The 26703-nt window shown below is 34.1% G+C and overlaps 1 protein-coding gene across 1 annotated transcript; it reads right to left on the bottom strand.

Annotated features, from left to right (window-relative positions):
* Window positions 1-8096: 8096 nt before the first annotated feature.
* Window positions 8097-9305, bottom strand: LOC120353535. The gene is made up of 2 exons (XM_039437462.1): window positions 8636-9305; window positions 8097-8278 (listed from the first exon to the last, which is right to left on the bottom strand). The coding sequence occupies exon 1, from the start codon at window positions 9290-9292 to the stop codon at window positions 8867-8869; it is 426 nt and encodes a 141-aa protein (XP_039293396.1). The 5' UTR covers window positions 9293-9305; the 3' UTR covers window positions 8097-8278; window positions 8636-8866.
* Between the last annotated feature and the right edge of the window lie 17398 nt (window positions 9306-26703).

The following is a 26703-nucleotide window of genomic DNA, read 5'->3' as shown; positions in this document are numbered from 1 at the left end:
CAGGGCAATAACGCTGGAGACACACATGAGGTCTGCTAACTCTTCATAGTGAATGATTTAATAGAATCAACAATAATTTGCAATTGAATAATCACATTTTCTCGAATTTAAAGCTTATTTTCAATTTTGGGTGGAAATGTTACTGAACATTAATTGTAGAGATTTTCATGCTCAATCTACTCCACTTGATTTTTTTTGTTTCAATTGTATCTGAAGCCTGATAATTGGGAATCTATCTGCATTGATGGGGCGGAGCTCCTGAAATTTTTACAGATATGGGAATTGTGGCAGTTGATAGAGCTTATCGATGACTATTCTAGGTATGAATTTGATCAAAATCGTTGAAGCCGTTTCCGAGAAAATCACGAAAAACCCTGTTTTTGACAACATTTTCGCCATTTTAGCCGCCATCTTGAATTGCATTTGATCGAAATTGTTCGTGTCGGATCCTTATAGTGAAAGGACCTTAAGTTCAAAATTTCAAGTCATTCCGTTAATTGGGAGATGAGACATCGTGTACACAGACGCACATACACTCATACACACACACACACACACACACACACACACACACACACACACACACACATACAGACCAATACCCAAAAACCAGTTTTTTGGACTCAGGGGACCTTGAAACGTATAGAAATTTAGAAATTGGGGTACCTTAATTTTTTTCAGAAAGCAATACTTTCCTTACCTATGATAATAGGGCAAGGAAAGTAATAAACAGAAGTTGCTCGTTTATTGTCAGCTGTGCTGAAAAATAAGTTCTGTTTTTCTTGCTCTAAATTTTGTAAAATTACGTGAAAATGTTCAATTATTAGTGATTTGAGTGTGATTTTTTGTTTTCTATCCAGTTTCTCAACCTCCAGAATTCAAAATTCTTAGTTTCTGTTGTTTTTGAGTGGTTAAGGACTAAATTTCAGAAAAGTGGAATCATAACCTCATTTCGGACTTTTAAAATAATATTATCTAAATTTGGGAGAGAAATATTACAACGAGTATCCCTAGTTTTTCCCTCCCATTTAGTGCTTTATTGTAAAAATTATAAGAATAAATAATAAATAAAATAGTATGGGATATACATATACAACACAACATAGGCTACTTGTGTAACTATAAGTGTAACTTACATACTGGAGAACGAAGGTAGTTGTTTTGAATAATAAACGAGTGTTAGAGAGTTCCACTTAAAACTGGCAGCATTCCTCATGAATAACATCAATGCTTCTAATTCAACTAATACTGACAGTATAAAGTGAGCTTTATTTGAGTAGCAATGGTTGTAAACAGAAACCTGCGTGACAGAATTAAGTTTGTACGTGTTTCCTAGCACTTTTGCCTCTCACACATTCTCTCACTCTTACTCTCTTATACTCTATATTTCTCTCTCACTCTTCCTTCTTATTCTCTCCCTTAGTCTCACTTTATCTCTCTCACTCTTACTCTCTTATACTCTATATTTCTCTCTCTCTCTTCCTTCTTATTCTCTCCCAGTCTCACTTTATCTCACTCACTTACTCAAACTCTCTCTGTCTCTCTGCACATAAAATTTGGGTTAACCTTGACCTAGCTGTTGAATTTGCCACTGAAGTTTGCAACCTTAACCTTGCTGTTCCATACGTGCTAGTGAATAGTATTAAAAATTAATTTAGACTAGAATTTGTGAGAGCTGCAGTGTGTTATGGGTGAATAAATTCTGTATTCGTAGAGCTATTCGTAGTGTTCTATAGTAATATGAAGTGTAAAAAACCTATTTCTGGACAATTTCTATCAAAATTTGGGAAAGGAACAGTTTTGGGCTTTAACCCATAAAATTTCAGATCTTTTTTTGAATTGAAAAAAAATTTCTATTTAAATTTGGGAAAAGAAACAGTTTTGGGCTTTAACCCATTAAATGACAGATTTTATTTTCACTTCAATTCTTGATTTCCAAGTTGAAAATGGTCTACTTGGAATGTATAAAAGGGTTTTTCGACCTCATTAACAATTTGGAGTCAGTAAAAGTCAGTAAATGTTGTTCCTTTCCCAATCATTCATATTGGTTTGTTTTTTTCAGATTGATTTCTACATGGATGCAGGTTTCATGCCTAGTGAAATCGGACTCCCCACTTCTCATAGTTGAGAATTATATTGTATCTTTCAATGTATAAATAAATATTTAATAAATACTACGCCGTTGGAGAAATAGGTTGACAAGCATTACCAAAGAGGTTAGGAGAACAATATTTTTTATCATCTTTTTGGCATCACTCATGTTATGTTGGTGATCAACGATAAGTATTGACGTCATTATTATGAGTTCAATAAAAGCTGATCCATTCAAATTAATGTATTGAAATAGGTTATGGAATCTACCAACATTTGGTTTCAAAACATATTAATATTGTCTTTAAGTATTCACTGTACTGTTTGTATCAATCCTTCACTTTCAAATCTATATTGTCTTTAAGTATTAACTGTATTGTTTGTATCAATCCTTCACTTTCAAATCTATATTGTCTTTAAGTATTCACTGTATGTTTGTATCAATCCTTCACTTTCAAATCTATATTGTCTTTGAGTATTCACTGTATTGTTTGTATCAATCCTTCACTTTCTAATCTATATTGTCTTTAAGTATTCACTGTATTGTTTGTATCAATCCTTCACTTTCAAATCTATATTGTCTTTAAGTATTCACTGTATTGTTTGTATCAATCCTTCACTTCTAATCTATATTGTCTTTAAGTATTCACTGTATTGTTTGTATCATCCTTCACTTTCAAATTTATATTATCTTTAAGTATTCACTGTATGTTTGTATCAATCCTTCACTTTCAAATTTATATTATCTTTAAGTATTCACTGTATTGTTTGTATCAATCCTTCACTTTCAAATCTATATTGTCTTCAAGTATTCACTGTATTGTTTCTATCAATCCTTCACTTTCAAATCTATATTGTCTTTAAGTATTCACTGTATTGTTTGTATCAATCCTTCACTTTCAAATCTATATTATCTTTAAGTATTCACTGTATTGTTTGTATCAATCCTTCACTTTCAAATCTGTGTTTTCATCGATATAAATTGTTGATACAATTATTTTTCGAAGCTCTTGTGATATAAGAAAAGGACTCATGACATATAAAAAAATGAAACTTTCAAATTATCTCATTATTCTCTCTCTGTCCAGTGTGATGATGTTTTTTTTCATTGTTGAAGTATCAAGTATTTGAAAAACAAGGCCTAAGATTTATTGTGATTAGCAATAGAATTTATTTTAGTTTTTTCTAATATCTCCTATGAGTGAAAGTGAACGAAGTGAAAAGTTAATGCAGAATTTTGCATTGTTATTGTCAGAAAAGTTTAATTAACGAACATTCTTTAAAATAAAACTAAATCAAGTTCGGTTTAGTTGTCTAGCATTCAATCAATATATAAACATTGAATAACCAAACTAATGTTTAAATTAGCTGGCTGCTGTACAACCAATCACAGCAGCCAATCACTGTAAATGTGATCTCTGGTTGCTAGGCGACCAATTCAAACTTGAATCTATTGAAAATTTATCTCCTATTGTTAATTGACTTGTTTGTTACAGATTAGTCAATTACTTGTTCAAAATTGTTCATTAAAACGGTCCTTAGAATAATTCCACGATCAGTAGGAGACGGCTAAACGTTTAGAAATAATTCAGTCTGCGTCATTGTCAAGGTCACCAGGTGAATGAACTGTTTTGACGTCTTTCACTTTCCATCTCATCTACTTTCTTCCTCTATCATGCTAACTCTCCCAATGGAATGCCTTCTCTATTATCACATTTATTCGATGATGATGTGCTATTTTGTTTTCAATGAGCATCTGAATTATAAAAAATATGTTCTTGGCCTGATGTCTATTTGATTAGCGATTGAGAAAATCGATAACAATCAATAGGATGAATCAATATAAATAAAGAGAATCAAAATAATTGACCGAACGTAGTGAGGTGTGGACGTAGTCGAGTGGATCAGATGCTGGCTTTATGATTCAGAGGCCCGGGTTCAAATCCCGGCCCGGGCAAGATATTTATCTCGGGCCACTCCCGCGTTTCGGATGGACACGTTAAGTCGTCGGTCCCGGCTGCCTAAAAAGCAGTCGTTAGGTCATGTCAGAGGCCCTGAAATTGATCAGTTGCGACCTGAAAAGTCTGACACCAGACCTGAGCCAGCCAGGTCACTCGATATTATTACTATTATTATTATTATTATTATTATTATTATATTATTATTATTATTATTATTATTATTATTATTTTTATTATTATTATTATTATTATTATTAGTGATTACGGCCAAACGCGTTGATAGAATTCGATGAGATTTGGCAGGAATATTCCTTTTTCAACTGCGCACACAAAGTTTCTTGAAATTTTGCATTTCAAGGATAATATGAAAAGTAAAGGAATCCCTCCATACTCTGATATCACTATTATATCATCTACTTTGAAGATAGGATCAATCAGAATATGGAGTTATTCATAATCAATCAGCTGACAAGTGGATTATTCATTGAATGCAGTACACAGATGTCTGGCCGTGTCTATTTCTATAAGGTAGGGTTTCAATATTTTTATGATGGGTGCCCATCAGTATCAATATTCTCACACTTGAAAAACAAATTTAATAGGTGATTGAAAATAAAATGAAAATTGATTAAATGAACTGGATATTACCGAAGAAATTATGATATTCTTCTCATACTTGAAAAACAAATTAATAAGTGATTGAAAATAAAATAAAAATTGATTAAATGAACTGAATAATACCGAAGAAATTATAATATTCTTCTCACACTTGAAAAATAAATTTAATAGGTTATTGAAAATAAAATAAAAATTGATTAAATGAACTGAATAATAACGAAAAAATTATAATATTCTTGATTGAAAAAAATAATTTTAAAATTGTTGAGAAATATTTTTATCAGATGGAATGATTTATCACGGAACTGGATAAATTATCATAATTATAGGATACAAATTCAATCGTGAACTGAGTTTATTAACATAAGTGGGACACACAATGAGCTTCGGTTGACGTGTGAGGTTCTTCGAACCTTTGGATCTTTGAATCCGTCCCTTCAAAACATAAACAACATAAGTGAGTTTTTGATCTTGGAAATAACAAATGACAGCTTTTAAGAGTGAATAATTATGATTCAACTGTGAATTGTGATGCAACTGAATCAACTAGAACAGTTGACAATATCAGATACTTGTGAATGAGAAAACTGCGTGAGGTCTACTGTTCACAGAGTATAGTATAGTAGGGTGTATTGTCAAATTTGAGTAGTGTTGAATTTAAGTGGGTGATCGAAGTAAAAAAATAATAAAATAGACATCACGTGATGAGTTTGTATTGAGCAAAGTTTATTGTGATGGAGATAAAAATATAAACAACGCTTCCAATACACACTGCTATTCTCGTATACAATTTACATAAAAACAAAGTTAACACTGATAAACAAAAACATAACAAAATACATTCATACAACATTGTGGACTACACAAACTCTATTCTAGTTCAGGATCTAGCTATCTTATTAATTACTAAACATTTTAATTATTCCGTTTTTCACATAGACTTACATCATTGTGTTGTACACTGAATCTATTTCAAAAGTGGATCCTACTATCATATTCTGCTATGTCAAATTTTAATAAGTTCTCATCAATATAAGCTATTAACTATATTTTCCCAGGTCACTTATTGAATCGAATGAACCATTCCACTCATAGATTCAACGATTCATTTGATAAATGTCCTAGATGTGATGAAAAGATATGTAACTGACTGATACAAACTTCTTTTCAGTTATTTCACTTCACTACTCAATCGATACTACTTATTCGATAATTCACATTATACACATTATATGAATCTATTTGATAATTATTTACTAAAAATCAACTCTAATTATCCAATTTTAGACATTTACAGCTGGGTTTATACCAAAGTTATTATAAAAATGTTAATAACCTAATCCTTATAGATTCTATGAGATTGAACGGAACTTGAACATATTATAATATGTATTCGTAGATACAATCACAGACTATATAAATATGAATATAGAGAAAAAAAAATCTCAGTACCCTTTTTTTGAAATATTTTATCACTCCATGTTTCGGACATTTATGCCATTTTCAAGTGATTTGAAGTAAATAAAACCCTTTTTTTGAAATATGATTAGGAAGGAACAACAGGCTTGGCCCAAAACCTATTCCATTCCCAAATTTTGATAATGTTCAAAGTCCATAAAAATAGGTTATGTTTCTACTATAAATAGTTCAAGCTCAATTTTCGTCCAAAAATAAATATGAGATGCAAATTTTAAATTTAGAAGAATTAAAACACCAAACTAAAGTAAAATATTAGACTTAATTATCACTGCACATTGAATTGATTAAGTTATTTTATAAAATTTTGAAGCCATAGATACACACAAATTCTCACTAAGAACAGCTGTATCGATTTTTCATCATGTTCATATATGTTCATCATGTGTATGATAAGTTATGTTCAATCCAATAGAATCTATAAAGGTGCGTACAGATTTACGCGCCGCGAACATGAGCGATTCACTTTTAATCAGCTGATGCCAAGCTTTTTATATCTATATCTTATACCGTTTCTGTAAAAATACAGATATAGTCAGCTGATTAAAAGTGAATTGCTCATGTTCGCGGCGCGTTTATCTGTACGCACCTCAAGGATTAAGCAATTTACATTTTGTTATTAACTTAGGTGTAAACGCAGCTTAAATTTTCTTTTTCTAGTATGATTCATACTTATCCATAGCAGAAACTGACGAAATTGTAGTTTCTGATAATAACAATGTTGGTTATATTGTCTTCTTGTACTTATACACTTTTACCGAAGTAATTTCATATTAGAGACTTTGTATCAATGTAATCAATGAAAGTTTACAGAATTAATTACATTGAGCTCAGTAATAGCTGGGATATTCATCACTTTCTCTGTGAATAAACTTGAAAAGCATGTGTATCATCTATAATCTAAAATCGATTAATCTACTGTCTTTTTTTACTGTCTTTTTGTAACTATAATCTGATAACTTGTAATTGTTGAATGAAAGAGGTTTCTCTCAAAGAGATCCTCCTTTGTAACGAAGTTGCATTACAACTCTTGATCTTTCTAATTGAAGCAGTTTCTACAGTTTACAATATTGTCTCACATGATCTTGAATGATTAAAATTTTCTTCTTTCTTGCAATTTTTCACTACTTGCGTTACTAGCATTTTATTAGATTCTATTAAAATTCCTCAATTGAACCAGTAACTGAGAGAGAAAGTTAAGGTGGGCGCACACAGATCGTCATCACAAACTGAAGCTGCGTCTACACCAAAGTTATTAACAACATGTTAATAGCTTAATCGTTATAGATTCTATTAGACTGAACGGAACTTGACAATCACATATGTTCATCATGTGTAAGATAAAAAATCAAAATCAATTTATTGCCAATTTTTTTTCTACAAACAAGTGAAACAAAAACATTCTTATAATGTGCAATTATAATCTAAACTAATTTTAAAACATATTCAACGAATGTTTTCTTTTATTTAAATATTGAAATAATGGGCTCTCCCAGAAAAGCTAATGTTCAATCCAATAGAATATATAAGGATCAAGTTATTAACATTTTGTTAATAACTTTGGTGTGAACGCAGCTTTAAGCTAGGCGCACACAGATCGTCATCGGACGGACGGCACGCATCGGACGGATCGGACGATTAGATTTGATGCATTGTTTTCAATTGGAGTGCGCCTTCCTATACGATGCGGATAGGTATGCGCACTCCAATTGAAAACAATCGATCAAATTTAATCCTCCGATCCGTCCGATGCGTGCCGTCCGTCCGATGACGATCTGTGTGCGCCTAGCTTAAAGCTGCGTTCACACCAAAGTTATTAACAAAATGTTAATAACTTAATCACCAAAGTTATTAACAAAATGTTGATAACTTAATCACCAAAGTTATTAATAAAATGTTAATAACTTAATCCTTATATATTCTATTAGATTGAACATAACTTATCATACACATGATGAACATATATATTTGTCAAGTTCCGTTCAATCTAATAGATTCTATAACGATTAAGCTATCAACATTTTGTTAATAACTTTGGTGTAGACGCAGCTTCGGTGTGTTCAATAAAATGAGTTTTGAACCCATACTAAGCTGTAGGTCCACTCATCTCTAATTATCATCCGTCTAATTACCTATAGACGAATCCTGAATATATCATGGATGGACAAAATTTCCAACAACAGGGTTCTTCAACAACTCAGTAAGAAGACGGAGATAATGTACACTGTCAAGAGACGAAAATTGGAGTATCTGGGGCACATTATGAGGAATGGAACTAAATATCAGTTGTTAGAATGTGTACTACAGGGTAAAGTTCTTGGCAGGAGAGGTGTTGGTAGGAGACGAATTTCCTGGTTAAAGAACTTGAGAACATGGTTTGCAGTGTCCTCCCCGGAACATTTTAGAGCGGCTGTCAACAAAGTTATAATTGCCAGAATGACATTGCCAACATTCGGTAACGGATAGGCACCAGAAGAAGAAAGAATTACCCACGCACAAGCCTAGAGCTCTTGTGGGCATCATCCTACGCAAAAAAATTATTTGACAACAATTAAAGCTCAGAGCTCAAGTGAGCATCATCCTTGACAAAAAATTTTATGCGAGAACAATTATAGCTTTCAATATTCAGAACATTTTATCTTTTTCAAAGTCCTCTCTATAATTTCAGTGAACCCTTAAAGGATTTGTCACCTACATCAAAAATCCTAAACAGTCAAATCCTATGACCTATCAGACACATCCTTCTCTTCCGACTCGTCTTCCTGTCGTGGGAAATAGCTATCCTTTTCCTGCTCCGAGGACGCACTGCCCAACTCCGAACTCCTGAGGTGCTCGAACTCGGCACTCCGGACATTCTCGAACTCGGCGCTTCGGAAAGGTTCGAACTCGGTGCTCCGGAAGGGCTCGAACGGAGCGTTGGGCGGAGGCTGGAAGTCCTGAGACGGAGCTCCCTCGCCGTAGTCGGAGGCTTGTGAGCTGACATCCGGAGGTGCGGTGTAATCGTAGTCCGGACCGGGGAGGCGCTGCTGGAAGGTGATTGGTCCGCGGTTGAAGAGAACTTCTTTGCTGTCGTGGGCGGACGGTTGGGAGAGGCTGGAGAGGCCGTAGAATGAGTAACCTAGGTAGCCGTGGCTTCCTACGGACATAAGTCGAAAAAACGTCATAAGTTGACAGTGAAAACATGACCTCTCATTTTTTTCGAAACTTCTATTCATCAAAATTTGGGAAAAAGACAATGTCGGGCTATGCCTGTTGTCTTCTACAATCATATCATTGTACATACAGTATTCATATTATTATATTCACACATATTCAAGATAAATAAAAATTGAATTCTATTTTATAGTATTATTGGCTATTATCATTTGTGATTGTCAATGTATGAAAGAAGTTTAACTACACATTAAACCCAATTTAAAGTTGTGTCTATTAACCTTCCGGTAGTCGCGCCCTACTCAATCACACGAGCAGTCGCGTGTTGTATTTTGTACACCATCCAATTTTCCAAGTGTTATGTACTCTGTTTACTGTCAAAACATTCAAATTCAAATTCAAATTTATTTACATATTAATGAATTGTAAAATACTTTTCCATCTTCTTGGATTATTTCACGCTTATGTTCATTTGGATGATTACCATTCCATAGCCCAATAAGGTACATCAAGCAAAGCCTTCAATTCTGTGTTATTGGTTCGTTTACAGTTCCCGTATACAGTCTTTCCCTATCTCATGCACTGTCGCGACTAAATGGCATCTGAAGACTGAACCATTGCTCGGTTGATACTGCAACTCAGTGGAGTGATGGGGGAAAGTTTTAGAATGCATAGGTGACTCATTCACTGCAATCAACCCATTTAATAGTTTTGTGCAGCAAAAAACTGACACAGTTGTACTTTTTACAACAGCGCGACTGCCGGAAGGTTAAGCTCAACTCTCATTCATGGAAATCAAGTCGAGAAGAGACTGCGATTCTGGTCTCTCCTTGACGCAGCATGTGTTTTCAAATGGAGACACTCAGACCAGTCGATTCTACTCTTCACGACCTCACGACTGTGAGACTGAGTCGAGCGTCGACTCGAGATGATGGTGGAGCCTCGACGTGAGTTGCGTGGTACTGTGAATTTTCAATGGAAGTGAGGCTGTGTTTTATGAAAGTGATGTTTTATAATTTTAGAAAAGACAATATTGAGAATTGGATGAGACAATATATCCATAATAATTATTATAACATTTCTTACATGCTCAGTAGTGACGAATTGAATCTCATAATCTCAATAATATGAGGTTAGGAATGATGTAGCATGGACAATGAACAGAAGAGTCCTAACTCCTAAGGTCGAGAGACTGGAGTATCCTCGACTGGAGTCGTACGATTTGAGTCGAGGTAGTGTGAGTTGAGCCTTAGTCTTTGGTTCAAAACACTGTTGTGTTCTTTCAAACAACAACATTTAGTTGATTAATATGTCATTGTTTAAGACATTGCAGTTAGGAAAGTATTGAGAAGCCATCGTCGACATGAGTTTGCTGACAAATCGACAATATCACAATTTGAAGACAAATCAATTTCCCTCCACTTCCACATCATAGTCTGGCTGTTCAGAGCTCACCATAAGCTGTGAATCCATCCTATTAACCACGCACAAGCCTAGAGCTCATTGTGAGCATCATCCTCCGCTAGAAAAAATCCCTCACTATCTTCATACTATTCTAGAGATTATGGAATTCATGGGTACATTCTAATATTCTACAATCAAAATTGTTATTGTGGAAGAACTATTTTCATACTGAGTGTCAGTTGTACAAAAGCCGGTTAAATTTTAATCGTGATTAATTCCACGAGAACCAATCAGAGAAGCCTTGAAGCTTTTCAAAAACGCCTTCTCTGATTGGTTCTCGTGAATTATCACGATCAAAATTCAACCGGCTCTTGTGCAACCGGGCATAAGGCCCAAATGCAAAAGGCTGAAGGCATAATACCGTATCGCTTTTTTCTTGGCATGTATGATGAATCCATATTCAGGGAATATTGGAATATATGCCTTTGCTTTTGAACATTTTACACATAATTAATACTCTTTGTATAATCTACTTGTATCAATCCATTTTTTTTTTAATTCCAGTAAACAGCTCTATCCTCTCACCTGTGCACTAGGAGGCACCAATCCATCACTGATCAGTATCGGTTTGGGAACCGCTACCGGCTTGGGAACTGGAACAGGTACTGCCTGCTGGATGATTACTGCTTCGTGATTTCACCGGTACGGATGAGGAACAGGATAGGGGAATGGTTTGTGAACGGTTACCGGTGTAAGGAACGGTCTTTGTTATGTGAACTGGATAGGAACGGAACGGCTACGTATTCGTTACTTTGACCAGTTTAACTGGGACGGACTGGAATAGCTTTAATTCCTATGAGAGGTAATGACCGTGTTTGGAACATAGATGGCTGCATCGATGAGTAGGAACTGAGGGATATTAGTGACAATGATATCAGTAAAAGGTCCATGGTTGGTATCTGAAATAGAAAAATATATTATGAGCAAATATAGTATTGGTAAGACATTATATTATTGTCGATATTAATGTAAATCAGGTTTTAAAGAGTTGTATTAAGTTTCTTTTGACAGTATCCTATTATATTGAGCAAGCGATTTCAGTATATTTATATCTGATTATTAATGTTCAACGGATCTCCAAAACGGCTCTAACGATTTTCACGAAATTTGGAACATAGTAGGTTTATGATATAAAAATTCGATCCCAATAGGTGTCATTCCTGGGAAGGACATGAAAAGGATAATAATTATTCATCCTTGGAAAACAGATGATAATTTCGTCGTCTGTTGATGATTAAAGTGAGTGAACCAGTGCATGTATGTGGGACTGAGATAAAATTATGACTCAGCTGTTGAACTTTTGTAATCATCCAATCAGGTACTTAGTGCCGGTTGCACAAAATCCGGTTAAATTTTACTCCTGATTAATTCCAGTGGAACCAATCAGAGAAGCTATCTTTTTGAAATGGTTTTCCCTGATTTGGTTCACGTGAAATCAATCTGGATTAAGATTTTACTGGCTTTTGTGCAACCAGGCCTTTGTGAGAGAAACTTTTGCATTCCTCTGGGAATTGATCTCAATTCACTGTGATTAGATAGAACATTTCTGTATGAACTATAAATTATATATTATAATTTCTTCTTTCGTAATGATTTTTTCATGCTTTTTTACTCCGAGCAAAGCTCGGTCCCCCGATATTAGACTGTAATCAACATGTAATGAAATCATTATATTCTATTCCCTATGGTTTCATTGTGAGATTCAGTATTATTGAGTGTCAGCTGTCCTTAACAAAACCATCGCCTCCCATTCAATAAATTCCAACAGTTTAAATACATGGTCCTAATTATTAGTATTTGAAAATTGTGTTTACAATTTTATTTCATTTTTCATTCTTATTTTGCATCAAATATTATGTATCTAAACTAGTTGATGTCAATAAGGCTTTTCATGGATTTGTTCTGTGAGCTTTTGTATGTAAATAAATAAATAAAGAAGTAAGTAGTTATGAAACGGAACACATAGTATAGCAATATCAGCTCATACCATGTTAACCGCAGGGAAAATAATCAAATTCATATTCATCAATAAAATCCAATACCAATCATATTCCAGACCAAACTGATACCAATACATAGATACCAAAGATATTTTATACCATACAAGGTGGTAACTCTTGGGCTCAACTCACACTTACGCGACTCAGGTCGAGAAGAGACTCGACTCTAGTCGAAAGCATGTGTTTTCAAATGATGAGAGTCGCAGAGACTAGAGTCGACTGGTCCGAGTGTCACCATTTGGAAACACAACATGCTCTCGACTAGAGTCGAGTTTCTTCTCGACCTGAGTCGCGTAAGTGAGAGCTGAGCCTTGGAATACTTAAGTTTAGCTAGTAGTTCTGTGAACAGTAGACCTCACGCAGATTTCTCATTTACAAGTATTTGATGTAATCTGTTCTAGTTGATTCAGTTGGATCAAAATTCACAGTTGGATCATAATTTACTCTTAAAAACTGTTATTTGTTTCCTCCAAGATCAGAAACTCACTTATGTTAATAAACTCAGTTCACGTTTGAATTATCCCATATGATGATTTATCCAGTTTCGTGATGAACTTTCCATCTGATAAATAAAATATTTCTCAACTATTCTAAAATTAATTCTTTCCAATCAAGAATATAAGAATTTCTATGGCATTATTCAGTTCATCTAATCATTTCTTATTCCATTTTCAATCACCTATTAAATTTGTTTTTCAAATGTCAGTATATTGATACTGATTGGCACGCATCATAAATAATATTGAAACCCTATCTTATAGAAATAGACACGGCCAGACATCTGTGTAATGCATGCAATTAATAATCCACTTGTCAGCTGATTGATTGTGAATAATTCTATAGTCTGATTGATCCTATCTTCAAATTTGATGATAATAGTGATATCAGAGTATGGAGGAATTCCTTTTTCTTTTCATATTATCCTTAAAATGCAAAATTTCAAAAAACTTTGTGTATACATCGACGCGCAGTGAAAAAGGAATATTCCTGCCAAATCTCATCGAACTCTATCAACGCGTTTGGCCGTAATCGCGTTACATACAGACAGACAAAAGCAAATCGAGTTGAAACATAGACCTCACTACGTTCGGTCTATTAATTTTCAAGGAAGATTATCATATTCATACCAATACCAATATGTTCGATACCAATAGATGGATTTATATCATACGAGGTGATTGGAATAGTATAAATAAGTAGAAGAGAATTTATTGTTGTTACATACTGAATCTATGGATTGATTAGTACAGTATAAGTTATAATCAGTATTTACAGTGATTATTTTCGGAATTGATTGTCGTGATCACTATGAGAAAAATAAAACTGTTCACATAGTATCACAAATGTTTTGAGTTATAACTCAATCCTTAGAGCAGAAAATATAAAAATTAGGGACCATCTTAAACAATATCCAAATGAGGTTCAAGCTCTCTCTTCTTCCTCTCTTTCTCCCTTTTCACTCTCTTTTCTATCCTTTCTCATTCTCACTCTCTAAATATAAAATGTAGGGACCAATCTTAAACAAAATCCAAATGAGGATCAAGCTCTCTTTTTTCCTCTCTTTCTTCATTTTCACTCTCTTTTCTATCCTCACTCACTTTCTCTCTTTCTTTCTTTCGTTCCTTATCTATTTTACTCTCTCTTTTTTCTCGTTTCTGATCAGATTGTTCATGGTTTGAACTATCAGTTATTGTCGTTGGATAGCATTAAGCTGCGTACACATATTCGCGCTTCCAACCCGCACCGAGCACGCTCCTCCCTCGTACCGCCCTCATACCACCATCGAACCACAGTCGCACCGTCCACGCACCCATCATGAACGTTACGGAAGATGTTAGATCTTCTCGCGTTCCCCGGTCGAACCACTGTTGCTCGCCGGTCGATCATCAATCGCTCTGCTGGAGTGACGTTCGGTTGCGGAGCAGAGCGACAGTCTGTACGCACCTTCAGGTACTGAGCTGCAAACACCTTATTACAAGCTCCGCCCATACTCTCTCCTGATTGGTCGACGCATTAGTTCCTGAGTCTGCCTGTAGATGGCAGTAGGTACTGGGTCCTGCGAAACTTTCTCCTCTGGAATAACTCTCTATGATCCCCTTGTATCATACTATGCTACATCCCATGTTATGAAATAATAGTTTTAGGAATGCGAGAGGATGAAAGGAGAAAGAAGGTATATGATATTATTTATTTCTTTGTTACACTTCACATTGCCAGTTCTGATAAGATCTATGTCCTAATGGCGAACAAGGAGAGAGAAAGAAGAGGAAAGAAGATAAAAGGAGAAAGGAGGAGGAGGAGGAGGAGGAGGAGGAGGAGGAGGAGGAGGAGGAGGGGAGGAGGAGGAGGAGAAGACGAAGAAGAAGAAGAAGAAGAAGAAGAAGAAGAAGAAGAAGAAGAAGAAGAAGAAGAAGAAGAAGAAGAAGAAGAAGAAGAAGAAGAAGAAGTAGAAGAAGAAGGAGAAGACCACAGTAGATGATTGAAAAAAAGGAGAACCACCGACCGTTTTCAGTAAGCAACCAACAGATCTAGTAATTAAACGCAACTAATTAGACAGACAAGAGACGACAGAAGTGTTACTCAATCGAATGGCGGGTCTGGCACTGTTTTTGTTTCTTAATTAAATTCTCGCCTCTCTCTCACCAGACCGATGCAATGCAGTGCAAATAATACAACAACCACAGCCAATCGGAATTAGCGGTACATCAGTACACTGTTGATAAAAAGAGGAGATGTTGGTTCAAAGCACAAACCATACTGCTTCAATGCAACAAATACACAACACAAATAATTACGAACATCTTCTGGCTTTTCATTAGTTTCCTTCTTCTCTCACACTCTCCTTCTCTGTAACTTTATCTCCACCATCATCTTATTGTCCTCTTCATCTCTTTCTTTATCTGCATCTTGTTATTCGTCTCTCCACCTCTTTTCTCTTCATATCCTTTTTAGTCCTCCTCATTTCCTTTTCTTTCTACATCTTGTTCTTCGCCTCTTCACCTCTTTTCTCTTCATATCCATTTTAGTCCTCCTTATCACTTTCTGCAATATGTTCTTCTCTCCATCTCTCTTTGGTAGAGAGTTGGTGGGGAGGATATTTTTAATATTCTTTCCGAAGAATGGACATTGATATGTCCAAAGCTCCGCCAATTTATGTAGATGCATAACATATAATTATTTTCTTTAGTTATTATATTACAAATTGCTTTTTCATATCATATACAGTTTAATAATTATTTTCTTAGTGTATATCATGTAAGTTCATCTATAATTTTTCTGTATTGTAAGCTATTGTATATAAGTGTATAAGACAGTATATATTGTAATCTACATAAATAAAGTACTCAATCAATCAATCAATCAATCTTTTTCTACATCTTGTTCTTAGCCTCTTCACATCTTCTCTCTTCATATTCATTTTAGTCCTCCTTATCACCTTCTGCAATATGTTCTTCTCTCCACCTCTTTTTTCTCCACATCCTTTTCAGTCATCTTCATCTCGTTTCTCTGCATCTTGTAATCGAGATCAAATCAAATCAAATTTATTTATTCATTTAAAATACAATGAAATTACATAAAATGAATACATATATTATGAAAAGGCTCCCCGCTTGGATGACAGGTCCTTGTGCGGGGAGGAGTCGCATAAAGCGAACAATATTCATTTTATAATAATTATGTATCACATCTAACAATATGGAGAAAAAAATTAATTATATACGGTAGGTAATTGAAAAGATATGATACGTAAATTATAATTTTACAAATAAAATATATATATACTTCAGGTGAAACTTTGGGCTAATTTTGATAAGGAAGAAAAACATTTTATTGAGAACTATTCGACAGCAATCAGGGGTTTATGCAGATTTAAAGCAAACGAGAATGGTGGGAAAAAGAAAAAAACTATAGCTTTCAGTTTTTATTTACATCAAAAATTATTATTCAATATGAAACGGGAAAACAATTGAGATAAAGGAAAGATTACAACTATAATCAACAATCAAAATTTCTGATTATAATAATCAGATAATAATTTAAGGGCTACTCGCTCAGCTGATCTGTGGTCCTTCAGTTTCTTTGATAATAAAAAAAAAATTATTATGGGTCTGAAAAATAAGAAAGTACAATTAACTATCACCTTGAAAATTGTCCCTTGGCCTGATCCTCAAGGTCCGGTTGAACCACTCCCGACTTTAAATAAAAAAATAAAATAAAACACTTCTGCCAGCTGATGAATCGAAACACCAGCTTTCCCTGCAAGACACAATTCCCGAAAACACAATTATGGAGGTTTAAACTGCCCGAACTGTGATAGCCTATAATTGAATTCTCAAGACAAAATCCTTCAGGTAACCAAAGCCTTAACTCGACAACTAACTTCACAAACGGTTCAAAAAATACGGGCCTCGAAAGAAAATTTCAAAATCTATTTATGTGAAAAAATACATGCAGCCTTGATTCACAAACCAAAAGTCGACTCACTCTTGTTTGTATAACATGGAGCTGAAAACCCGTAATATTGCCTTCACGAAACGTGATAAAACACACGTTTCATCTTTGTACATTGGAGATCTTCTCGCATTATCAATTATATTTAATGATTAAATCCGCGACCAGATTTCCAATTCACAGAATAATATTTCAATAAAATTGAATAAGTTTTGATGTCATGTATGACAATCTTGTTCTCCGTCTTTCTACATCTTTTCTCTTCATATTCTTTTCAATCCTCTTCATCTCGTTTTTTTCTGTATCTTGTTCTTCATCTCTCCACCTCTATCCTCCTCATATCCTCTTTATTGTTCTATTTCTTGCTTTTTCACCATTCACCTCACTTCAAACACACCTTCCTCTCCTTCTCCCCATCTTCCACTTTGAGTTTCTCTATCCTTCAGTTCTTGATTTCTCTTGTCCTTTCCCCATTTTCTCCCACTTCTTAATAATTAATTTTCCTACAGTTACCTTGAGAAGTGACCATTCCTGCACTGATTACAGAACGCAAAGAATCACTTTTCCGCTCTAGTGCGCAATGTATTACTTTGCGTACTCTTAATACTTTCCATATAATCTTGCAGCCATCCCAATCAGCTGTTGACATTGTTGGCGTGTACTTTGAATGCGAATTTGTTCTATCTATATTTTTTCTCATTATTGAATAAATAGAAATGAGAACTCATGAGAAAATACATTTTTAATATTATTAATTATTCTTTATTTCAAATAATATTTTTTTCATTCATAAATTTATTGATTGGTTGAAAAATTATTTAGGAATTAAGATTCACTAAAAATTATTCAAATTTACAATTTAAATGGATAAATTCAATTTTCAATTCGAATAAATGATCGATTATTAATTTTCAATTGGATTATCAAGTTTAAAATAAATTAAAGTTGTTATTAATAACAAAATTATACAGACAAACATTTGATGGATTTCAGTCATCATTTTACCAATAATCAACCACTTCTCATATTCAATGGTAACTGTAGGAAAGATTTAAGGCCACCTCGTACCTTGGTTTTTTTGAAAAATATCAATTTTCATGTTTTTGCACATTCATGTACTTTGAATCTCCCGCTTTCCAGTGAACCATCATACAAAGTTGACAAACGAATATTAAGAGAGATATTTGAGTTTTGATACATCATTGCATCAGAAAAATTTCACGATTACTCGCAGCTGATAATTTTTAGAACTCGAAATTGTATTCAAATTTTTATATTCATCTGCTTCATCATTTCACTTCTGTTTACATCACTGAATGGCACTGAACATGTGTTTGTTGTTTTCTAGGTTAGTTGTTCACAAGTTTAGTCAACGATTGTTTGTTGTATTCAGTTTATCGGTCGCGAATTACGGTTTTGAAATCGTTTTTTTTCGTGTGAAGTTACAATTTATTTTTGTGTGAAGTCCCAATTCTAAGTGATCTTTGTAAAAACAGCCATGACAAAGCCAAAGGTATCTTCAAGAAAAGGAAAGGAAGAAAGAAACAGACTATAACAGTAATAACAACTCCAGATGTTGCAGGCCCAAGTTCCACAGACAATATTTCAATTGATACTAATTTGGACTCCTCAATTCAAAGTACATCATCATCAAAGAAACTATCCTCAAGCTATGAAAACTTCGATAATAATATTAGTGTAAACCTAACTTCAGGTAATATTATTGTAGACATTCAATTGCTTAGTTCCTTGATAACCAGTATTGCTAAGTGTGAATTTTGTGACAATACAGACTGTCTATACTTTTTCGAGGACACAACCAAAAGACTTGGAATTTCATCAAAACTACATGTAAAATGTAATATTTGTGAAGCCAATAAATTTACAAGGACAAAAGTAGAAAAACAGATTCTGGATATGAGAATAATATTAGGTTAGTGTATAGCATGCGAGCTTTAGGTAAAGGCCAGCAGTCATGCATGACATTTTGTGCTTTGATGGATCTTCCTCCACCTCCAACATGATTCCAGAACTTTACAAATATTATTTGTGAGGCTGTGAAGGACACAGCTGAAAAATCAATGTCAGAAGCAGTGAAAGATGCAGTGCAGACTAAAGATTCTTCGGACCTCACTATTGCTCTGGATGGGACATGGCAAAAAAGGGGATTTCGAAGTTTGAATGGGGTGGTATCAGCAACATCGATTGAAAATGGGAAAATTATTGATGTGGAGGTAATGTCAAAATATTGTCATGGCTGCAGCAGGGTAAAAACTAGAGAGCAGAGGGAGGCACATGAAAAAGTATGCAAAAAAATTATGAAGGAGTAAGTGGGGGTATGGAGGTTGCAGGTGTACTAGCTATATTCAAGAGGTCATTGAACAATTATGGGGTGAAATATACTCATTACCTTGGTGATGGTGACAGTAAGGGTTCAAAAAAGTTATAGAGGCAGCTCCATATGGTACACAGGAAGTAGAGAAACTTGAGTGCATAGGGCACATCCAGAAGAGAATGGGATATAGATTGAGAAAGCTAAGGAATGAATTTAAAGGAAAAAAATTACCTGATGGCAAACCAATATCAGGTAAAGGGAGACTTACAGACAAGCTAATGGACAATCTACAAAATTATTATGGTATGGCAATAAGAAACAACACAGGCAATTTAGAAAATATGAGGAAGGCAGTTTGGGCAGTTTACTTTCATTCAACCTCATCAGATGAATCGCCAAAGCACCAGCTCTGCCCAAATGATGAGAACACCTGGTGTAAATACCATAAATCAAAAAAAGTAGGTTCTGAATATTCCCACAAAACTCCCATCCCATCTGCAATAGCTGACGTAATAAAACCAGTGTTCAGATCTTTAGCAGACCCAGATTTGTTGAAAAAATGTCTACATGGCCGAACACAGAATCCAAATGAGAGTTTTAATAATGTAGTCTGGAACCGAGTCCCTAAAAATACTTTTGTTGGGTTAGATACATTACAATGTGGTAACAGCACCTACGATGCTGTGATCACTTTCAATGAAGGCAATAGTGGTAGGATAGATGTTCTGAAAAAATTGAAAATAGACATTGGTGAGAACACTACTTATGGTTGCCAGAAAATAGACCAGTGGCGCGTGAAAAACTCGATCAAAGAAGCTGAGAATTTATAAAAAAAGTGTGAAAAAAGGGGTAGGGAACGTAAAATTGATGAAGATGAAGACCCTGACAACCCAGCATATGGTGCAGGAATGCACTGAGCTCCAATAAGAAAAGGAATAATTCAGTAACAAAAGGAATGCTGAAAAATGTAAGTCAAATTTTCAACACGCTATTACTCAAAATTAAGAACTTTGATACTAATGACCCGTTTTCTCAGAAACTATTCATGATAGGTCAATGAATTTTTAACCACTTATTATCTATATAGAGATGTACTTACTGAAACTTTTTAGAGCCTCTAGAATCAAAAATAAAATTAATAAAAATGAAAATGCATTGAAAAATTGAATATTTATTTCTTATTTATAATTTTTTTTTTTTTTAATGCACTGTATGAATAGTTTGAAAACTTTTCAGTGGCTACACAACATATTGATCTGTATGTATGCAAAAATGGAAGCTGTAAGTGTAACAGGAGCTGAGAAAACGGGTCATCAATATTGGTAATTTAACATTGCTGGTATACAAGGTACGAGGTCCCCTTAATGTGAATACGTGCGCAAAGTTCCTCCGCAGCACTCAAGAAACATTATTCCGCACTCGCCTACGGCTCGTGCGTAAACGTTTCTTTCGGTGCAGCAAACTGTCACTTTGCGCACTAGTTGCACAAATAGCTATTTCCGCTCACTCATATAGTAATCTATTTATTATCTTGATTAATGATCATCTAGTCCACTTTGTTGCATCATTATATAAGAGCAAAAAAATAATCAAATAACTACATTAGTTGTGGAATCACTGGTACAGGGTGTCTCACGGAAGGAGTAAAAGCCAAGGATCATGAATTTTAATAAAATTTGTACTGATATGAAAAAATATATACGATTATCTGCATGTTTTTCGACTCCTCTAGTTCATCTTTCTTCCGCTCCATGGAGGTTTACTTTTCTACTACACTACCCCTCCTACTTTTCATTTTTCCCTTCCCCCTCCCATCATTGATTTCTCCTTGAGGGTTGTGTATCAGAGAGGACCAATAGTTCTAACTCCGCCCTTGATAGAGGCAATTATTCAATTCAATTTCAATCCTTCCTCTACATTCTGCTCAACATCTTGTAGCATTGGTTTTGTTTGATATTGACCTTTTCTTTTCATCCTTTATCATATTCATTCATTCATTCATTTCATTCATTCATTTCATTCATTCATTTCATTCATTCATTTCATTCATTCATTTCATTCATTCATTTCATTCATTCATTTCATTCATTCATTTCATTCATTCATTTCATTCATTCATTTCATTCATTCATTTCATTCATTCATTTCATTCATTCATTCATTTCATTCATTCATTCCATTCATTCATTTCATTCATTCATTTCATTCATTCATTTCATTCATTCATTTCATTCATTCATTCCATTCATTCATTTCATTCATCATTTCATTCATTCATTTCATTCATTCATTTCATTCATTTCATTCATTCATTTCATTCATTCATTTCATTCATTCATTCATTTCATTCATTCATTTCATTCATTCATTTCATTCATTCATTTCATTCATTCATTTCATTCATTCATTCCATTCATTCATTTCATTTCATTTCATTCATTCATTTCATTCATTCATTTATTGTATAAAACACTATAATCATAATACAATTATGACATTGGAGGAAAAACTAGGCTGAGCCTGTACTATTTCTCTCCAAAAATTTGATAAAATGTTAATGTTGTCCAAAAGATAAGGTTATGTAATCTCACACTGCTTCGTCACTTGATTTTCGGTCCAGGAATGATGATTAAAAATTTTGAATTTTGAAGGTTGATATTATACTCTAAATAAATCACAGAATATTATACTTCTACTTCTTCTATAGTTTCTACTTCTTCTATTAAAGTTCTACTTCTTCTCTTGTCTGAGAGGAAAGCAGAAGGTTACCTTATCCCTCACCCCCTATAATTTGATGATATACTTATTGTATGAATAAAGGATAAAGAATGAATTTGTTTTCTATGTATTTTCCACTTCTTCAACCTTTCCTTCCAATCATCATTTTCCCTCTTCCAGCATCTTATTTTCCACCCTATCCTCCTTCCAATTCCAATTCGTTTACATTATTCCTCTTGTTTGTAACCCCATTCACACATACGTTTCCAATAATCAACAAAACTCCAACAATCTACACATTGTTACCAGTATTACGTGATTTGTTTCGGGAGTAACACGTTATTCCAAGACAAAACAATCAGATCACGTTATGTTCAATGGTTAGCACAGTGAGAGAGATCCACTTCATACGGTCAGCATTAGATTGATGTGAAGCAGTAATGCTATTCACAAAGAACGCTGACAGTTGAAAGTTAATCTAGCAGTAGCAATAGGCAGGCAAATCACGTTATTTTAACGAGAAATTCGTCCAATTCTGAGAAAAGAACGGAATGAGATTCAAGCCAAACTCTGTCAGTTTTCCTCATTAATAACAGATGCTTCGAATTCAGTCAATGGTGACTGATTGAAGTGAATTTTACTATAAATGAGAAACGTCTGAGGGTGTCAGTCTTCCTCATTAATAACATTGATGCTACTAATTCAACCCATTCTGCCAGTTCAAAGTGAATTTCAATATAAATGAGAAGCGTCTGAGGCTGTCTGAGAAGGAATTCCTGTTTTAAATTTATTCTATTGTTGAATTGATGCTACTGATTTAACAAATGCTGTCAGATTGGAGTGAATTTTGCTATGAATGAGAAGCGTCTGAGGCTGACAGAAAAGGAATTCTTGTTTCAATTTTATTGTTGCGAATGAGTCGTGTTTGGAATCTGATTGTTTTCACTTTTGTTTCAGAAGCTGAAGAGACTTTTGTGAGACTTGGGACTTTGTGTTTCACTTGTGAAGAGACGAGAATCGTGCAGATCCACTCCGAGTGAAGCCTGCAGAATTCTAACTGTCATTGTAATCAAATTATAGTAGGCCTATTGTAGATACAATCGTAACAGACATTGTAACTAAATATAGATGAAAATAGAAATCTTAGTACCCTTTGAAATTATCATCTATTTTTATTTATATACAAAACTAGCCCAAAAGAAAAAAAGACAATTGTAACAGTATTATAGTAAGCTTGCTTGTTAATTCAATTCTATCGTGAATAATTGTAAGTGACATTAAATTTGGATTATAATATTATACCTCTGTAACCAATTGTAACTGTCATTGAAAGTTTTTAGTATTTTTAGTACGATCTCAACTTTGAATCGTGTTCTGATTAACAGTTTTAGAGTATTGTGACAATAATGGAATAAATGGGAATATTGATGATCGTACACAATGAAGGATGATTGGTAATGGATTATCCAATTTGAAAAGATTTATAGATAATTTGAAAGAACTGAAATTCAGTGAACCACATACTAGATGTTCACTATCACTAATGACATAGAATTAAATAGAATTGTATTCTCACATTACATAGAATTATTTAGAATTAAACATTTTATATTAAGTTTCCTCTGAAATGCTTCATGAACGTTCTATATGTCCGCCATTCTATTTTTTTTCATTTACTCTTTATTGATTCATACAATAAGCATAACATCAAAATGATAAGGAGAGGAAAATAGGTAACCTTACGCTATTCTATCCCAAATTCAGATAAGGTTACACATAGTCTAAAGTCCATACAATAAGCATAACATCGAAATGATAGGAGAGGAAAATAAGGTAACCTTACGCTATTCCTATCCCAAATTTAGATAAGTTACACATAGTCCAAAGTCCAGACAATAAGCATAACATCGAAATGATAGGGAGAGGAAAAATAAGGTAACCTTATGCTATTCCTATCCCAAATTTAGATAAGGTTACACATAGTCCAAAGTCCAGACAATAAGCAAAACATCGAAATGATAGGGAGAGGAAAAGTGAAGTAACCTTATGCTATTCCTATCCCAAATTTAGATAAGGTTACACATAGTCCAAAGTCCAGACAATAAGCATAACATCAAAATGATAGGGAGAGGAAAAATAATGTAACCTTATGCTATTCCTATCCCAAATTTAGATAAGGTTACACATAGTCCAAAGTCCAGACAATAAGCATAACATCAAAATGATAAGGGGAGGGAAAATAAGGTAACCTTACGCTATTCCTATCCCAAATTTAGATAAGGTAACACATAGTCCGAAAAAGGTTAAGCCTTGTAGCTGTTCACTTATCACAAAATTTCCAGTTCTTAATTATCTTCACAAAGTATATTCTAGAATTAAGAATCTCCATTTACCAGTGAGATAACTAAATCGTACTTAATTGCTGGAACTTACAACTTATAATGAGAATAGAAAGCTCTAGTTAAGAGTTATATTACAAATTATCCTACATGAAAGTAAAAAACCCTGAGGATCAAGATTATACCAGAGGTGTTGAACATATCTGTGATTGTGTTCATACTGAGGTTGTAAGAGTTGGTCATATTTTGTGTTCAAATTCAGAATAAAAATTACCACATCTTACCAAACACTTTCTGAAATTTGTAAAATATTTGGCTATACTGTCACTCATTGTACATCGATGTATAAGCCAGAATATATCGTATTTTACAGCGATAAATAAAAATACCTATCCAATCCAGCACTTTGTCTGAATTCACTTATATTCGGGTGAGTTACTTTCTGTGCCTTAATATTATCATTCGTATTGGTGATAATAATTATCACGCACTCTAGACTCTGTACATTGATGTATGCAATGACTAGTGTAACAATGACTAGTCTATCCAATGACTCCTGTAACAATGACTAGATACCAGACTAGGCAATGACCAATGTAACAATGACTAGTAGGCCTGTAGGAGCTACTAAGTTAATCCACTTTCACGGAACTGACTAGCCTGCATCCTAGAAAGGAAAATGCGAATTATATAACTGACCAATCGATTCTATAATACTACTTCTGGCGCGATTAGAGATGGGATATTACATGAATCTCTAAATTAATTGAAATTGTATGTGTATCATTGGGGAAAAGTAGTAATCTATTATGTATGAGTACAGTTGATATTACAATAGATATACCGCTATCAGCTATCATCTAGGCAGTGGCAAGGCAGAGAATCGGTAACGCTTCTCTCCAATTTTTCTCAACTGCTATTATAACGTGAACCTCACTATATTAGGTGATACCCATTGAACTGAGGCCTAGGCTACTCCACTGATTAATGCTTCATTTTTAGGGTATCCTATTGTCAATATTGCTTGTTGTGAGACTGTCATTAGTATTTCTACATGAATCCCAAACTCCACTTGAATAAACTAGGATTATTACATAAATCCTGTACATCCTTCCTATACCAAACTGCATTGTTAAGCATTGAGAAATACTCAGTAGTGATTTTATGGAGGATAGATTTTAGTAATTAAGAATTAAGATAGGGTGAAACATTTAAATTTGGAGTTTGAATTTTGGTGTCAGAATTTTGTAGTTTGAATTCGAAGTACAGAAAAGAGAGAGTATTCAAATCTTTCAACTATATCTTCTTCTTCCTTCATTCAAGGTTTAGGCTCTTGCCTGTTCCGACTCACATCAGTATAATTGTATCTATTACATTGATTATATATCACCTGTATTGGCTGCAATCTGTTCTCCAACTGCCAAGTTAAATCTTTGGTGAAACTCTTTGAGAGCGCAAAGAGTATTATCCATTTTCGAAATCGTTGTATCGTTGCAGTTGGTCCAGGGGAACCACATGGAGGAACCGCCTTACCCCCACTATATAATGAATATATACATTACAATGAGCTAGAAATGATTCGTACACTGGGCTGAGGTCCACGTTATAATGGCCGTGTTGATAAGCAATGTATTGCAATCCTTGTCCTTTCATTCAACAACGCGAATAGCGCTATCTCTTTCTCGTTTTGCTCTTTTGCTAGATCGTCTTTTAACAATGTAGAATTAATAATTAGTTAACAAAATATTTCATCTTAATTATGAAATTATTGAAAAATATAATTATTTCTTGCTTTATGGAATAATATCGGTCACCGAACTTCGCTCGTTATTTTATTCATTGAAAACAGATCCATAGCCTACTATAGATAGAGTAAGCCATGACAGAACACAATTATCTAAAATGTAGTGTTTATATTTTACAGCTGGCTATACGTCAGCTTATAAATTTCGGGGATGCGATATTTCGATTTTTCACATACTCACTCGCTCACTCACTTTTTTACTATCCACAGCGTTTCAGCCAAGGATGAATCATCTTTTAATGTCGTTCAGCGAGTTTTCCCAAGGATGAGACCTAGTGCAATCGAATTTTTG

The sequence above is a fragment of the Nilaparvata lugens genome, chromosome 11 (genome assembly GCF_014356525.2).
Source record: "Nilaparvata lugens isolate BPH chromosome 11, ASM1435652v1, whole genome shotgun sequence".
In the NCBI taxonomy this organism is placed as follows: Eukaryota; Metazoa; Arthropoda; class Insecta; order Hemiptera; family Delphacidae; genus Nilaparvata; species Nilaparvata lugens.
Note: the sequence above shows the minus strand (reverse complement) of the source record. Positions and strands in the feature narration are given on the sequence as shown.